This window comes from Budorcas taxicolor, chromosome 17 (assembly GCF_023091745.1).
Source record: "Budorcas taxicolor isolate Tak-1 chromosome 17, Takin1.1, whole genome shotgun sequence".
Classification (NCBI taxonomy): Eukaryota; Metazoa; Chordata; class Mammalia; order Artiodactyla; family Bovidae; genus Budorcas; species Budorcas taxicolor.
In genome coordinates, this window is record NC_068926.1 from 8,900,134 (window position 1) to 8,919,321 (window position 19,188).

The following is a 19,188-nucleotide window of genomic DNA, read 5'->3' on the forward strand; positions in this document are numbered from 1 at the left end:
CTACTACAGGGAACTTTCCCCTTGTGGCACAGTCACGTGGGCTTCAAATTTGGAATGGCCTGGGTTCACACAACCACTTAGCAATTGTCTGAACTTGGACAAGTGACTTAATTATTTTTTTTTTCCTGTTAAGCTGGGATAAACTTACCATGGACCTTGTAGGTTAATTTGGTGGATAGATCAAGTAGTGTATGTTCAGGGCTTCCCAGGTGGCACAGTGGTAAAGAACCTGCCCGCCAATGCAGGAGCTGTAGGAGACATGGGTTCAATCCCTGGGTCAGGAAGATCCCCTGGAGGAGGAAATGGCAACCCACTCCAGTATTCTTGCCTAGAAAATTCCATGGAATGAGGAGCTTGACGGACTACAGTCCTTGCAGTAGCACAATTGAGTGACTGACACACACATACAATATACCTTAAGTGTTTAGCAAACTAGGCCCTCATTAAATGTTAACTATCATTGCCATGATTAATGTAGGCCCTGGTGTGTTTACCCTGAATAAGGAGAAACCAGTCTACGCAAAGTGAGTGATTACACATGGAGAACATGGTGGGTTTATCTCAGCTCTGCTCCATGTTCACTTGGGTGTGTTGGTCGCCTCTTTCAGTTCTATACTTGATGAGCAGGTGTCAGTACCCACTTACCCATGGAATATAGTTTGGTTCTGCCAGTGTGGGGCCCGTCCTATTTCACTCCTTTGTTCTTTATTCTTTTTAGCTGTTCAACACATGAAAATTACAGTCCCCACTGTACATTGTTATTGAGACCTGCCTGTCTCACCCTCTGTGCAGAGTACTTTCCTTAAAATAGGACTGTATCAAATCCCAGCATCAGGATTACTTCATTCCTAGTTGTTTTCTTGCAGTTGTGGTGTCAAGTGGATTGATGGATGGGGTATGGAGAGGAAAGTCGTCCTCAATAGGTGTACCCACATTTTAGAGAGATGGCTTGTTGTTCTGTTCATTTTTTTAAAGGTGATCTTAAGCCTCTTTCTAATGGCTTTCAGATGGGCTAGGGGTTTATTATTATGTAACGATCACTGATTGCTTTCCTCAAGTCCGTTCCATTACCCTAACTATGAAAAAATTTTTTTTCTCAGCTGACACTAAGTGAATGGTTAAATTTATTTTTTTGTGACCTTGAAATTTTTGTCTTTTTTATTATAGAATTTTATTTTGGTCTATAAAAGGGGCTGCCTCAGTCAAAGGTAACAAACCATATTGAACCAGAAATCATGATTCTTTTTGAATATTTTTTATTTACTATAAACTTGGAAGTATCTGCCCATCTTGTTCAAATACTTGATAATGCAGAAAGATATTATGCAACAGTGATGATACTGTTCCATTATATTATATCCTAATCACAATGAAGTTCTCATATATTTTTCTAAATTACCTGAAGCTTATCTTGCATCTTGTTATTTCCTCTGTATCTACAAACAGCTATTTCCATTAGATAGCCAAAAAGAAAAAAAAAGATGAAAGCTATGTTATATTTGCTATCTCTCAGCACACTTAAATAGAACTGTTAAGTAGAACCTAGTACAAAAGGAGTTAGTCATATTCCTTAGATGTTTTATAACATACAACTTGGGAGCCATGGATACACAGTAGATTATAAATAAGTTAGTTTGTTGGATCTTTATTTTTACTGAATTCTTTTGGAAGCAGTTCATTATAAATACAAGAAGGTAAATAATTTAAGTAATTTTAGAATATATTCATTTTTGACTATAAATTGACAATATAAATTGATTCAAATGGACATTTCAGTCATTGATTCTAAAATTTAAACTAATGCAATAGATGGAATTCAGCTGCCCAAGCAAGCTTCTAGGGTTTGATTATTCAACTGATTAAGATGCTGTTTGTCAACTCTAGTTTACCCACCCCTTTTAATTATATAGATAATCAAACTAAGAACTGCTAATTCTGTCTCCTAACTATTAATTGATTGTAATTACCTACAGATTAAAACTGCATGTGCAATTAACTCAAAGAATTAATTGATAGGAATTGATAAAAGGGAAGCAGAATGGGCTTGGCATAAAAAAGGCTCTAGGGCACAGGACCACTGAACCCACTCGTGTCTTGGGCTCTGTCACATCCTCATAAAGATACATCATGCTTGCATCTGGACTTTGGCTCTGTTGGAGGCAGTTGCACTGATTATTTCTTATGGACATTTGGTTTCTTGGTTAACTGAAAGAGTACAATTGAAAAGTTTACACTGCTGTTGTCTTTGGATTTTGTACGGATATTTGGACAGTTTGGACAAGTCTGCTGCTTAGTCGCTTAGTTATTTCCGACTCTGTGCAACCCTATGGACTGTAGACCACCAGGCTCCTTTGTCCATGGAATTCACCAGGGAAGAATCCTGGAGTGGGTTGCCACGACCTCCTCCAGAGATCTCCCCAACCCAGGGATCGAGCTCATGTCTCCTGCATTGCAGGCAGATTCTTTACCACTGAGGCAACAGCGAAGCCCCTGGGGACAAGTCTGTCCATTTGCAATGTGAAGGAAATGCTTGTCACTGCAGAGATCATAGAAAAATGATAAATGTTTTAACTAGCTAGAGATTTTTTTCTTCCCTCTACCCTATTTCCTGTTTTATTTCCTCATTCTCTTGGTTATATCACTGGATGCAATCTTATCAGTTTTCTGTGAGTCATCTAGGTAATTTAGGTTTCTAAAATAATTATGCCTATTAGATTTTAATAGTATCTCTCACCTGTGTAAATTGGCTTATTGTTAACTACATGAATTTGAATGAAAATGGGAAATGAAATAAAAAGCCATCCCCAACAGATACGTATTTGAAATCTATTACCATTATACACATCAAGACAAATATCAGGAGAGATAAGATGATCTGGTGAAAAATACTTGGTCCTGAAAAAAAAATAGAATTTTAAAAGCCCCCTTTTAAAGACGCTTCCATTGAATCAGATGTTTATATCGGATGGGACCTTTCACTCTTAGCAGTTTGCTGATGGGCGTTTCAGCCAATGCCAGGTCAGCCCAGGAGCACGTACTGAACTTATTCTTGGGGCACAGTGTTGTGTTCAATGTTATGGAGAAAACAAACCAAGTGAAAGACTCGCAAGTCTAGATAGAGAGATGAGATACGTAGAAACCAACAAAATAACGTGAACTAGTGGTATAAACATTTTTCAAAGGCCTAAATAACTATTGAGGCAGTGTAAAGACAGGAAGACATTGGTATGGATATTTGACAGTTTTTTTTTTTTTAAATGTTCAGATTTAGCTGCTATTTAGCTAATAATGGGCTTCCCCAGTGGCTCAGACAGTAAAGACTCTGCCTGCAATGCAGGAGATCAGGGTTGGATCCCTGAGTTGGGAAGATCCCTTAAAGAAGGGAATGACTACCCACTCCAATATTCTTGCCTGGAGAACTCCATGGACAGAGGAGCCTGGAGGGCTATAGTCACTGGGGTCACGAACAGTTTGATACGACTAAGAAACTAACAATTAGCTAATAATTCTTTGTTAACCTGATGGGGGACTTCCCTGGTAGCACAGCCAGTACAGAATCTGCCTGCAACATGGGAGACCTGGGTTCTATCCCTCAGTTGGGAATGTCTCCTGGAGGAGTGCGTGGCAACCCACTACAGTATTTGTGCCTGGAGAACCTGTGGACAGAGGAGCCTGGCAGGCTGTAGTCCATGGGTTGCAAGGAGCTGGACATGACTGGGTGACTAAGCACATGCACGCAACTTGATGGGACCATTTGGGCTTCTTTCCAAATATTGCTATTGCATTTAGCCTACATTTGTTTAATTTCAGAGTATTTCATTCTGGCTCATGGTACTGACAAAAATTTTTTTTTCACATATGAATGTACAGCCTACTCTTATGCCGTCTCTCTTTCATACACACACCCTAGAAATCAGAATCTTCACTTCCCTGTGGCATTACCTTTGAAGCTTATTGGCTCTGTGAAGGGTTTGTGAAGACTTAGTCTGATGTATGACTTTGGTCTTCTTCAAACTATCAGTTTATAACTTTCATCTGACTTTGTGGAATAAACTGGAATTTGTTGCATGTCACCTTCTGTGTCTGGCTTCTTAGGAGGAGTCATTAGCATACATCAGTGTGTGAATGATCACCTTGAGGATTTTAGTGGAGGCTTTACTGCTTCCTGAAGTGGAAAAGTTATAGCTGTATTTTCCAGTGTGATACCTGTATACTGAAGAAAATAATGTATGACTTCTTGATTACATGGATCTGTTTTGTGGGTAGGCAAGATAAAATATTTGAAATGCTCTGGAATCTCTTGGAAAAATAAGTCATACAGCATTAAGTTTCATATTTAGCTGTGCTCCTCAGTAATCAGGAAGATTCTCTTTTCCCTATGAGATTTAACCTCATGAGGCTAATTCTAATTTATCAGTGTTTACATAGTGACTTTAATCATATTACTAATGAACCAGAATCATAGAGCAATTCCAAGTTAGATATTGTCCTTGCCCCAGAAGAGTTTATACATTTTAAAAGGAGATTGGAAAGAGATGCTTTGTTATCTAGAATAGAATATTTGCTGTCAAAGTGCATTGAAGCAAGTGGGTGGAATAGGAATAGTGCTAATGAATTAAAGAATACTTCAAATTAGTCAACACAGCTTCGTAAGAAATGTGGGGGCTTACACATCTCAGTAACTCTCATGCTGTCCGCTTATGTCCCTCTGAATTTATAAAAGTTCCCAAGTAAAGTATGATGTGTATGGCCTTTTCTTTGCTATCCTCTTCTCAGATAATATTTTCAGGTTCTCTATGGTCTACTCGTTATTGGCATTGCTTCCATTAAAGAAATTCATTTCTTCATATTGTGTTGTGAATGAAATATATCATTTATATGTTGCCTCTCCTAGAGAATTTTCCTTTTTGATAGAGGGCAGAAACTGACTGAAATAGAGGAAATACATGCAAAATTAAGATGTGGTAGGATGTGTGTGTGTGTGTATACTGATTAGAATGTCTCTGAGATAATATCACATTTCATTATTTTATATTGCTATTCTACCTCCCCATATATAGTGCACTTAGTTTATGGTCCTGTAAATAAATTGAAGCAATGAAATGAGAGACTACATTACTTTTGATTTTTCTCTAAATTTATATGGAACTAACTGGTCCATGGAGGACTGTCTTAAATTGAAAGTTTCAGTAAAGAGTATATGTCTATGAAGAAGTATTAGAAGATTGGAAATGTAAAACTAGTTTGATTCATTTGGATGGCAGGATTAAATTGTATTTCTGAGAAATAAGTGAACAAATAAATCTTGAATCTCTGCCTCTTTATTAAAAATTGTGTGCAGAAATCCTACATAATAACTACTGTGAGCCAGAAGAAATATGCGGGTATATACTGGGTCACCTTTTGCTCTTCCAACCTATTTCCCTTAAATACTTTCAATATCAAAAGTTCTGCCTTCAAATAATTCTAAATTCTCTTTTAAAGGGCTTATGTAACAGGGAGAGGAGGTTTTCTTTTGTTTTTGTTAAGTGCTATTCACAAATATGGTTTTGCTTTAAGCCTCTCTTACAAAAGAAGTCAGTGCTCTTGAAGAGTCAAAAGAATGAACCTATTAGTTTTCTGATGGGCACACTGTATGTAATAAAAACACGAGAGCTTTATGGTATAAGGAAGCCTATTAATTGAAGCCTCTCTCTATGCATTGCTATCACTTCTTCATCTTGCTATGATTAGATGACAAGATGTGATTTTAATACAGAATAGTGGGGCTATACAGATGATTTACTTTCATCTTTGTAACACTAAGCAGTATGATCACTGTGTATTTTTCCTGAATAAATATTCTTTTAACCTGCATTGATATTTTTAACAGACAGGACACTCTATGATTGGAGAGGATCTGTGTCAAAAAGGTTCTCCCGTTTGACTCATGATTCCAGTTGGCCTAGTTTCTCTGGATCATCATTAGCGTTTCAGGATTATTCTAGTGTAAGTATTTGTAAAACCTGACATAGAGTTGAATTACCATTGTTTTTTCTGGCAAATGATTGAGTTAATTTTGATATGACATGTACGATGTTACTATGAGCATAATTCATTCCTAAAATGATTCCCCTTTGAAATTCATTTTTTTTCCTGAAGCAATGCTTTTGTTATTTTGTGCCAATCTTGCTGATCACTTTAACTCCTAATTATATGGATTAGTTTTTGTTTAAAGAGAGCTAATAGCCAAAATGCTCATAACAGTGGTTTTCCCCCAATGTGATAGCAACTATTCTTGTAATGGTAACTAACTTATCAGAAAAATACAGTGGAGACCAGAGGAGAATAAAGATGTTTGTAAGGAGTGTGGCACTAAGAAGTTTTAAAAATCCAAGCACACTGTCATGACCGCATACTGATGGTTTATGAGTGAGGTTTCTCAGCGTTGTAGCCCTATGTCTAACACTTTGAGGAATCGCTGTACTATATTTAGTACCTTGGCCACACCATTTTACATTCTCTCTAGTAATGTGCCTGTGTTGTGGTTTCTCCACATTTTCATCAGCACTGATTATATTTTCTGTTTTCCTAATATATCCTAATGGGTGTGAAGTGTTAAGTAATCTTGATGTGAGTTTGTTCAATCAGGTCCAGAAGACAAAAAGGAACTAGAAAAATTGAGAATGTAGAAAGAAGCTTGCATTGTTAGGAGGAGTGATGACAGGGTACAGAAAACCTTGTATTTGAATTTGTGGGAGGAGAGAAAAATATAACACATTTTGCTTTCAAAACACTCTGTAGAGGTTAGTTCCTCTCAAAATTGTAATTCTCTCAAATAAGAAAGTTAATGTGGATATACTTACTTTAGGCTAAAAGAAAATATCCCCTTTAAGCCTAAAGTTTTAATTTTCTTTTAAAAGTATTGTGTATCCTATATGTTTTTAGTTCTAATTAGATGATAATACAATAATGTTATATGTCTTTAGCTTTAATGTTTCATTTCTGCAACTGCAAACTTATTGTATTAGAATTTCCAGTTATTTTAAACAATGGCATATAGGCTCCCAAACTTCTTTGCACTAAGTTAAAGATGTTGTCTGCAGTCCTGAGATATTTAAACTCTTAATTATCTTGAAAGATAATATTTATCCAAATAATTGAGCACCTGTCAATAAGATCCCTTGCATAACATAAAAATGTAGTATTACATTAGAATAATATAGGAGAGACCACCACCTCCAACTTTGTTTCTGCAATTTCATTTCACAACTCTTCTTTACAAGGTTTGCTAACTTTATGATAATGTATGAAGGAATCTGGAAACCCACAATCTGAAGGAAGGTAAGTGTGGAAAACAACCCTGGTATTTATCAAAATTCTGAGATGAAAAATTAGTATCAATAGTGCTCTTTAAAAATCTAGAATAAAAACAAATATTGACAAAAATTTGTGTAAGAAGTTAATTTCTAGTTAATGTTTAAAAACATAGGAGAATGAACTTAAAACTTTTTTATTGGAGTATAGTTGCTTTACAATGTTGTGTTAGTTTCAGCGCTACAGTGAAGTGAATCAGCTCTATGTATCATATATCCCCTCCCTCTTGAGCCTCCTCCTCACCACCCCGCACCCCACATCCCATCCCCCTGGGTCACCATGGTCACAGACCATGGAGCCGAGCTCCCTGCGCTGTGCAGCGGCTTCCCACTAGCTCTCTGTTTCACACACGGTAGAGTATATATGCGTCAATCCCAGTCTCCCAGGTCATCCCACGGCCCCGCCCCCCACTGTGTCGATAGGTCGGTGCTCTGTGTGTCTCTCTGTGTGTCTCTGTATTCCTGCCCTGACAATAGGTTCATCTGTGCCATTTTCTAGATTTCACATATATGTGTTAATATACAATATTTCGGAGAAGGCGATGGCACCCCCCTCCAGTACTCATGCCTGGAAAATCCCATGGACGGAGGAGCCTGGTGGGCTGCAGTCCATGGGGTCGCGAAGAGTCGGACACGACTGAGCGACTTCACTTTCACTTTTCCCTTTCATGCACTGGAGAAGGAAATGGCAACCCACTCCAGTGTTCTTGCCTGGAGAATCCCAGGGATGGCGGAGCCTGGTGGGCTGCCGTCTATGGGGTCGCACAGAGTCGGACACGACTGAAGTGACTTAGCAGCATACAATATTTGCTTTTCTCTTTCTGACTGACTTCACTCTTTATGACAGTCTTTAGGTCCATCCATGTCTCTTACAAGTGACAAGGCAGAACTCTCCTCAGTGAGTGGCCAATTTACAATTATGTTACTGTGGCTCTGGGATCAGAACGTTCTCTGATGGGAACTCCGCCATTTGACGACACTCTAGAATGAGGATGAGATAAGCAAGGGAGTGCCCGGGTGTGTGGGCTTGTTTACTTCTTGCGGTGGTGAAAAGGTTCAGGGACAGAGGAGCAGAGGGGAAAGAACAATTGTGGTTGTCTGGATGGAAGAACAGGGTGCGTTTCAGGAAGTAAAAGAAATTGAGTGTGGTAAAAGCAGAACGTTCAAGTGAGAAGGTGGCAAGAAAATGAATTTAAGAAAAGGCTCATCACCCTGAAGTGCCTTCCTTAGTGCCTTCCAGAGGACATCATTTGAGCCCTTTCTTTCTTTCTTTCTTTTTTTTTAAATTTATTTATTTTAGTAGGAGGTGAATTACTTTACAATATTATAGTGGTTTTTGCCATACATTGACATGAGTCCGCCATGGGTGTACATGTGTCCCCGTCCTGAACGCCCTCCCACCTCCCTCCCCATTGCATCCCTCTGGGTCATCCCAGTGCACCAGCCCCGAGCACCCTGTCTCATGCATCGAACCTGGACTGGCGATCTGTTTCACATATGATAATATACATGTTTTAATGCTCTTCTCTCAAATCATCCTACCCTCGCCTTCTCCCACAGAATCCAAAAGACTGTTCTAAACATCTGTGTCTCTCTTGCTGTCTCACATATAGGGTTACCATTACCTTCTTTCTAAATTCCATATATATGCATTAGTATACTGTATTGGTGTTTTTCTTTCTGGCTTATTTCACTCTGTGTAATGGGCTCCAGTTTCATCCACCTCATTAGAACTGATTCAGATGTATTATTTTTAATGGCTGAGTAATATTCCATTGTGTATACGTACTACAGATTTCTTATCCATTCGTCTGCCGATGGACATCTAGGTTGCTTCCATGTCCTGGCTATTATAAACAGTGCTGCGATGAACATTGGGGTACATGTGTCTCTTTCAATTCTGGTTTCCTCAATGTGTATGTCCAGCAGTGGAATTGCTGGGTAATATGGGAGTTCTATTTCCAGTTTTTTTAAGGAATCTCCACACTGCTCTCCATAGTGGCTGTACTAGTTTGCATTCCCACCAACAGTGTAAGAGCGTTCCTTTTTCTCCACACCCTCTCCAGCATTTATTGCTTGTAGATTTTTGGATAGCAGCCATTCTGACTGGTGTGAGATGGTACCTCATTGTGGTCTTGATTTGCATTTCTCTGATAATGAGTGATGTTGAGCATCTTTTCATGTGTTTGTTAGCCATCTGTATGTCTTCTTTGGAGAACTGTCTGTTCTTTGGCCCATTTTTTGATTGGGTCATTTATTTTTCTGGAATTGAGCTGTGGGAGTTGCTTGTATATTTTTGAGATTAATTCTTTGTCATTTGCTTCATTTGCTATTATTTTCTCCCATTCAGAAGGCTGTCTTTTCACCTTGCTTATAGTTTCCTTCATTGTGCAAAAGCTTTTAAGTTTAATTAGGTCCCATTTGTTTATTTTTGCTTTTATTTCCATTACTCTGGGAGGTGGGTCATAGAGGATCCTGCTGTGATTTATGTTGGAGAGTGTTTTGCCTATGTTTTCTTCTAGGAGTTGTATAGTTTCTGGTCTTACATTTAGACCTTTAATCCATTTTGAGTTTATTTCTGTGTATGGTGTTAAAAAGTGTTCTAGTTTCATTCTTTTTTCAAGTGGTTGACCAGTTTTCCCAGCACCACTTGTTAAAGAGATTGTCATTTTTCTAATGTATATTCTTGCCTCCTTTGTCAAAGATAAGGTGTCCATAGGTGTGTGGATTTATCTCTGGGTTTTCTATTTTGTTCCAATAATCTATATTTCTATCTTTGGGCCAGTACCATACTGTCTTTATGTGAAAAGAATTTGCCTAACCATGACACTAGGAAGTAAGGGAATACAAGCAAATAGAGTTTGGTTTAATAACTGGTTGCATTCCATGTTGTTGATTTGTGTCTCAAATAACACACTGTGAGTCCTCTGGGCATTTCGACCTCCCTCCTCCCAAAGAGAACAAGTACTGTATGAGAGAAACCAGGAGTCACTGGTCATGTTTTAAAACATAAGTATAGTTTCATCATCACTTTGGATTGCCCCTTGTTGCTCAGTGGTGAATCCACCTGCAATGCAGGAGATGCAGGGTCGATCCCTGGGTCATGAAGGTCCCCTGGAAGAGGGCATGGCAACCCACTCCAGTATTCTTGCCTGGAAAATTCCATGGACGGAGGAGCCTGGTGGACTACAGTCCATGGGGGCATAAAGAGTCATACGCTGAAGCAGCTAAGCCCAGCACCTCCCACAGAGAACAGTCCTATGTGAGAGAAACCAGGAGTCACTGTCATATTTTACACATACATGTAGGGTCATCACATAAACACAACTAAAATAAGTTTTATAAGAAACATTTTTTAGAAATGAAAACATGTCAAATAGAGCATTATTCTTTATATTAATTTTGACCATGAAATGGGTTGACTAGATTTTAATGAAGTTTCTTATCAGTTTTCTCTGGAGCATTTTCTTGTATACAATTTTGGGGAAAGAAAACTGTAAGAATCTTAGGGGATGTTCTTCTTTGAAATTTAGATAGTTTTATATGATTCTTTACCAAATTGTGCTGTCAAAAGACTATGGGCATTCACTTGAAAGATGTTACTACATAATAAAAAGTAGTCAATTAACTTTTAATAGGTAAAACATCTTTCCTCTTTTTTTCCTCCTCCATCATAATCTCTTCTCTCTGCTCTTTTCCTTCCCTCTACCACATATTTGAGAGATATTTTAATTATTTTCATGTTCATGATATTCTCATCTTGTGGGCTATCTTTGATAAAAAGGCCATCTGATTTGATTTTCTGATATGTCAAAGGATTAACATAAATCATTGTGACTATTAAGTTTAAAATTTCTATTTATTCAAATAATTTCTTATATTTAAAAAGATCATTTTGGATACTAATGAAATAATATGTTGAAAATCCTATAGTAGGCTTGGGGCTGCTTTAAGCCTTGAGTTAACTACATGACTATGATTTGACATGTTGAACAACATTCCAACAGTTTTCTTTTTTCTAATTTTTAAATTTATTTGTTATAGTCCTGTTACAAGGAATAGTGATATTTAATACTGTACATTATCTTCAAATTTCACATTTTAATTTTGAAATGCATATTTATTTTCTTATGAAATATAAAATTTTGAATCTTTGTGATAGAATGATGCAGATATTTATTTTTATATACTCCTATATATATATAATTATTATTTTAATGTATGTACTTGCAGCTAAAACTCTACATTTCAGTGGTTATATTGCCTTGCAGCAGGATTATCTGAACCTGATATTTTTATATCATATATTTTATATGGTCTTAGGTATTTTTATGAACATTATTTATTTTTTTGAATCTTTCTTTCTAGATAAAAATTTCTGCTGTTGCCTGAAAGTACTTTGGGGGAAAAATAAAGGAAGTACTTTATGTAGAATTCCCCTGGCAATAGTTTAAGATGTACAGTCACAATAAATTGGTTGGCATATATATTTAAAACTATTCTAACAAAGTTTTAAAAGAAAGCACTGTTGATGAATGCATGCTTTGGATTATAATGTTACTTAGGTTTACCAATGTACCACAATTTAAACTACATCACAATACCACTCACACTAAGAAATATTCAAAAATGGAAGGTTAGGTAAATAGAACAGAGAAGGCAATGGCACCCCACTATAGGACTCTTGCTTGAAAATCCCATGGATGGAGGAGCCTGGTAGGCTGCAGTCCATGGGGTCACTGAGGGTCTGACACAACTGAGCGACTTCACTTTCACTTTTCACTTTCCTGCATTAGAGAAGGAAATGGCAACCCACTCCAGTGTTCTTGCCTGGAGAATCCCAGGGACAGGGGAGCCTGGTGGGCTGCCGTCTATGGGGTCACACAGAGTCGGACACGACTGAAGTGACTTAGCAGCAGCAGCAGCAGCAGATAAATAGAAACAATTTAAATTTGTATTTTGGGACTGATACAGTTTTATAGAGAAGAATCTTGATCTACACCTCTCATTTCTTTGATTGTAGGAGACCACTAGGGTTTTAGTTTCAGAATTCACTTCACAATCTTTCTTTACCATAGAACCAAAGGATTCACTCAAATTCTGTCAATCATGTTGACCCTTTATTCTCAGATATCCTCTTGTGGGAAATGTATTTGAGAGACTCTAGGACCCTGGTCATTAATAATAGTGCTCACCACAGTTCTAGTTTTATGATAATCTCCCAGTCCACATATTCATCCTTTCTGAAATAAGCTGGAGTGTGATTGTTACCAAAACCTGGATGAAAAAATGAAAAGCTGGCTGCAGAGAACATTGGAACAACTATTAGGTTAAGGGAGTGAACAGACTGTGCTTGCCCTGGGGAATCCCCCCACCCCCACCCTCCTGGGAAGCTAGGTACGCTTGTTCTCTAGGAAAGGGAACATTAACTAAATTTCTTAAAAAGTAATGAAAGAGAACAAACTGTAAAAAGGCAGCCAAAAAAGGCAAACATCTGTTACTGAACATGTCTTACTTGACTTCCTTTTAATGTTCTTAGGAATAAATTTATGAACTAGGAAAGGTTCAGCACTAATTAGCTTGTTTTCATCAAACAAAATGCACCAGACATGGATGTTGAATATGAATGAAAACTTCAGTAGTAATAATAAGTAGACACAGAAAGTGCCAGGGGAAGTAGAAAGTGCTGGTATCCAGGGTTATAGCCACAGGCTTTGGATCTTGCTGTGGCTGTTAACATTGCATTAATTTAGATTTTCTTTTTTAAATGATCAGAAAAGAGTCTAAAAAGTCAAGTGTATTCATTAAACAATAGATGGATTAGGTACAAAATTTTCTCCTCAATTATACGCTTTTAGCTTAATGAGATGTTACACTAAATTGCAATGACAAATATGCTTGCAATACGTATATTTTGAAGGAAACTCCAGTGAGCCAAAAATGAAAAAATCAACCACACTTATTATAACAACAATGCTTTATAATCTTATATTTTCATTCAAAAGTATATTCTGAACATCTTATTGATTAACATATATTCTGTAACATTAAATCAATGACAGCACTATTCCATTGAATGTAACTCTAGGGACATAGCTCATTTTTGGTTATTTTGGCAATTGACTGCTTTAATGGGATTCAGTGCACTATATTTGTAGTTAAATCTTTGTGCATATTCTTAATTTCCTTAGAATAAATTCCTTTTAGTGAAGTTGTTGTTATGTTTCTTGTTTGTTTTTATTATATATTGATAATTTGTCTTCCAAAGAAGTGTTGGTTTTCAATTTTCACGTAGATTTCCATTGCTGCTTCTTCCTCAAAAACAAAAGTATGCAAAGAAAAAAAAAACAATAATCAACTAAAATTAGATAATTTTCTGCAGGTTTAGTTTACATCAGAGTTAGATTTTAGGATATTTTGTGGAGTGGGGCAATATCCTCTAGTCCTTTGCCACTCCATGGGTCAACAGAATTATTATCATCTGGAAACTGGTTAAAAGTGTAGGCTTTTAGGACCCACCCCAAATCTACTGAATCAAAATCTGTTGTATGAATAAGAACAATAGTGATTTATAAGTATATAAATGTTTGAGAAATACTCTTTAGGCAATTCCCCATAATATTTTGCCTTTTAAGTGAGCTTTTGATAAATAGTGACAGTATTCAATGTAATTTTTCCTGACAAATACCTGAAGTACAGATATGAAGACCTACAAGATCTTCTAGAACTAACACCTCAAAAAAGATGTCTATTTCATCATAGGGGACTGAAATGCAAAAGTAGGAAGTCAAGAGATACCTGGAGTAACAGGTAAGTTTGGCCTTGGAAATGAAAATGAAAGCAAGGCAAAGGCAAGAGAACACATTGGTCATCACAAACACCCTCTTCCAACTACACAAGAGATAACTCTACACATGGACATCACCAGATGGTCAATACTGAAATCAGATTGATTACATTCTTTGCAGCCAAAGATGGAGAAGCTCTATACAGTCAGCAAAAACAAGACCTGGACCTGACTGTGGCTCAGATCATCAGCTCCTTATTGCAAAATTCAAGATTACATTGAAGAAATTAGGGAAAACTCCTAGACCATTCAGATATGACCTAAATCAAATCCCTTATGATTATACAGTGGAGGTGATGAATAGATTCAAGGGACTAGATCTGATAGAGTGCCTGAAGAACTATGGACAGAGCTTTGTAACATTATACAGGAGGTGGTGATGAAAACCATCCCAAAGAAAAAGATTGCAAGAAGGCAAAGCAGTTGTCTGAGGAAGCCTTACAACTAGCTGAGAAAAGAAGAGACGTGAAAGGCAAAGGAGAAAGGGAAGGATATACCCAACTGAATATAGGGTTCCAGAGAATAGCAAGGAGAGATAAGAATGTGTTCTTAAGTGAACAATGCTAAGAAATAGAGGAAAACAATAGAATAGGAAAGACTGGAGATCTCTTCAAGAAAATTGGAGATGCTACAGGAATATTTCATGCAAAGATGGGCTCGATAAAGGAAAGAAATGGTATGGACCTAACAGAAGCAGATGATATTAAAAAGAGGTGGCAAGAATACATAGAAGAACTGTACAAAAAAGATCTTAATGACCCAAATAACCATGATGGTGTGATCACTCACCTAGAGCCAGACATCCTGAAGTGTGAAGTCAAATGTGCCTTAGGAAACATTACTACAAATAAAGCTAGTGGAGGTGATGAAATTCCAGCTGAGCTATTTCAGATCCTAATAAGATGATGCTGTTAAAGTACTGCACTCAATATGCCAAAAACTTTGGAAAACACAGCAATGGCCACAGGACTGGAAAAGGTCAGTTTTCTTGCCACCTCTTCTTTTTAAGTTTATACATAAAAATACCAATGTGTAATACACTACTATTGATCAGTATATAATGAAGCAGTACTTACTCATTAGTACAAGTAAACTGTTTTATTCTTCAATTATGTATGTACACACACACTCTTTATCAGATTCTTTTCTGTTATAAGCTATCACAGAATATTGAACACAGTTCCCTGTGCTATATAGTAGGTCTTTGTTGTTTATCTCTTTTATATATAGTGTGTGTGTGTGTGTGTGTGTGTGTGTGTGTGTGTGTGTGTGTGTAAGCCTCTTGATTGGGGGTGAAAGAGGAGAGTGAAAAAGCTGACTTAAAACTCAGCAACAGCAGCAAAAAAGGTCAACATTCAAAAAACTAGGATCATGGCATGCAGTCCCATCAGTTCATGGCAAATAGAAGGGGAAAATGTGGAAGCAGTGACAGATTTTATTTACTTGGGCTCCAAAATCACTGTGGACAGTAACTGCAGCTATGAAATTAAAAGACACCTGCTCCTTGGGAGAAAAGCTATGACAACCATAGACAACGTATTAAAAAGATGAGACATCCCTTTGCCAACAAAGATCCGTCTAGTCATAGCTATGGTTTTTCCATAGTTATTACGTACAAGAATGTGAACCATAAAGAAGGCTGAGCACTGGAGAACTAATGGTTTTGAATTGTGGTGCTGGAGAAGACTCTTGAGAGTCCCTTGGACAGAAAGATCAAACCAGTCAATTCTAAAGGAAATCAACCTTGAATACCATTGGAAGGACTGATGCTGAAGCTGAAGCTCTAATAATTTGGTCACCTGATGCAAAGAGCTGACTCATTGGAAAAGACCCTGATGCTAGGAAACATTGAGGGCAGGAGGAGAAGGGGACGATAGAGAATGAGTTCATTGGATGGCATCATCGACTCAATGGACATGAGTTTGAGCAAACCCTGGGAGATAGTGAAGGAGAGGGAAGTCTGGCTTGATGTAGTCCATGGGGTCACAGACAGTGTCAGACATGACTTAACCAACTATATAACAACTATTCTCTGCTTAATTTAGAGTCATGGCAGGATAGGAATGCATTTTATTGTGAATGTTGATGAGTAAGATTATAACCAATCAAAGATCTGAGAAACACATTTTCAAATAATGAAATAAAAATAGTGAATATCAAAATTGGCCTGGGAAAATATGCCAGGTAATAGACCTTTCACCCCAATAAAGTAATCTTTACAATTTCAGTAAGCCAATACATCCAAGTGTATCCTTACTCTTGAAGAATTAGATCTTAGTGATTTATAAACACATAAAGTTTGAGAAGCATACTTTTATGTAATTCCCCATAAAAGTGCTTCAAACAAGGGTAGTTAGCCAAATTTTAGTCAGTGGCTGGGGCAGCTTTTAACAGCCCCCCATGCATTCAGTTCTTTGTTGTTTAGTCAATAATTGTGTCCAACTCTTTTGTGACCCTATGGATTGTATGTAGCTTGCCTAGCTCCTCTGTCCCTGGGATTTCCCAGGCAAGGATGCTCAAGTGGGTTACCTTCATTTTCTTCTCCATGGGATCTTCTCGACCCAGGGATTGAACCCTGGTCTTCCACATTGCAGGCAGGTTCTTTACCAACTGAGCCACCAGCGAAGTCATATGTATTTATAGGTTCATACAGTTAAAACTTCAGAATAAGATAGCTCATTCCTGGCAGCAGCTGTTCCATTGCTTGGCATTCTTGAATTTTGAAATTTCCAAGAACATACAGGGTAGATCTGGAACCACGTATCCTCCTAGGGGGTTTCGATAAACTTAGAAAACACATAGGTTTCCAAAATCTTTTCATTCTTTTCTTTCTTGGAGGACTGACATTCACCTTAAACTTAGGGAACTTTTCTATCACACGGTTTAAAAAATTTTATTGTTTTATGTGTCAATAATGCAAAACATTGTATTATTCATATATATATATATCTATATGTAGCTCTTTCTATATATATCTTAAAGAATGAAACTTAAACAAATACTTATAAAACTTAAGAAACAGAACTCTTTGTGCCTTTTCACTCCCTTCATAACTTGAAGAAACCAATCTTCTTAATTTTATGTCAAGTGTTTCCCTGTTTTCTTTATAATTTTAGCACATCTAGACACATCTCCAATTAGTATTTTGCTTAATTTTACTTGTATTTGACTTTGTGTGTATGAAATTATAATGTATTCTCTCTCTTTTTGCCCAACAATGTATTTTTTTTCCCAGCAATGTATTTTTAAGAACTGTCAATCTTCATAAATGTTGACCTCTGCCCCCATGGTTTATTCATTTTCATGGATGCACACCATCCCATTGAATAATCACATTGAAATTTAATTATCCTCTCCATTGCTGAGAGATATTTGTCTTTTTAAAAGCTTATGTCCTATTGTGAACAATTCTGCTACATTCTTTAACAAGTGTTAGGTGCAAGAGTATCTCTAGGGTAAGAATTCCCAGCATCAATATGAACCTGCACCCTATTGCATTGAGAATGGGTTATGTAGATGCTAGAATATTGATCCCTTTAGCCTGGGAGGCAGGTGGATAGGGCCTGGGGAGTAGGAAGTCAGTAACTGATTATTAACTACCTGGATAATTGATTGCCTCTAGCCACAAGCGGCCTGGAGTAGACTGGCTGTGCTGGTCAGTGGGTGCATGTATGTTCAGTGTTACCAGACAATACAGTGAACAGTTTTCCACTTTCAGCAGCAATTTATCAGAATCCCCTTTGCTTCATATGCTTGGCAACACTTAATATGTCAAAATTTTAACCTTTGCCAATTTGGAAGGTGTGAAAATATTTCTTTGCAATTTTAATTTGCATTTCCCTAATGACAAATCAGGCTGAAAATTTTTTTTCACACATTTCTAGGCCACTGTTATTTCTTCCTTGTGAACACCATAGAGTGGTATTTTAAAAAATGTATGTAGGTGCATTTACACCCTTTATATTCTGTGTTCTCCATTTATCTTTCCATTTTATCTTTTTTTTTTTTTTTTGGTAAATTGACATAGTTTCCCCTCTTGTTCCTTTGTCCCTAGTACAAGTTTGACATTGTACTAGTTTTCCTTGTACTCATTTGACATTTATGTTCTTGTTTTTACTTTTTTAAGTGGTTAAATTATAAATTTTAATACATACTTTAAACTTAAAATATACTTATCCTCTTCCCACCTCATACAGAAATCTTAGATTGCCTTAACTACTCATGTTCAGTTCTCTCTTGTTTTTATTCTATTTAACTTCACAAATTATTTAGAAGCTGTTATATTGTTTTATACTTCTCTACCTGTTTAAGTTTATGTACATGCTTACCAATTTTTTACCTGCCCTCTCAGTAAAGAATCTGTCTGCAGTGCAGGAGACCGGGGTTCAATCCCTGGGAAGATCCACTGGAAAAGGGAATAGCTACCCACTCCAGTACTCTTGCCTGGAGATTTCCATGGAGAGAAGAGCCTGGTGGATTACAGTTCATAGGTTGCAAAGAGTCAGACACGACTGAACAGCTAACACTTTCACTTTATATCTAGCATCACAAGCCTATCGGATGGTTTTCCTTCTTGAACTATGTCCTTTAGAAGTACGTTTAGTAAGGGCTTCCCTGGTAGTTCAGCTGATAAAGAATCTGCCTGCAATGCGGGAGACCTGGGTTTGATCCCTGGGTTGGGAAGATCCCCTGGAGAAGGGATCGGCTACCCACTCTGGTATTCTGGCCTGGACAATGCCACGGACAGAGGAGTCTGGCAGGCTACAGTCCATGGGGTCACAAAGAGTTGGACACAACTGAGTGACCTTCACTCACTTTCGGTAAGGGTCAGTTGGCAGAAAGCTTCTGTTCATATTATATTTACTTTTATCCTCAATAATACATTCTCCAGACATTGAGGTTATCATTTCCATGCTTTCTGACTGCCACTGTTCTATTGAAAAATCAGATGTTTATCCAGCTATCTTCCTTCTGTGAGTAATGTGT

At 37.3% G+C, this 19,188-nt stretch overlaps 1 protein-coding gene across 1 annotated transcript in view; it reads left to right on the forward strand.

Moving 5' to 3' along the window:
• The window catches only part of IQCM (IQ motif containing M), a 420,783-nt gene that overhangs the window by 138,442 nt on the left and 263,153 nt on the right, over positions 1-19,188 (forward strand). Inside the window, 2 exon segments of the mRNA XM_052655057.1 lie at positions 479-484; positions 5,873-5,988. Coding sequence (XP_052511017.1) covers positions 479-484; positions 5,873-5,988 — 122 coding nt within the window.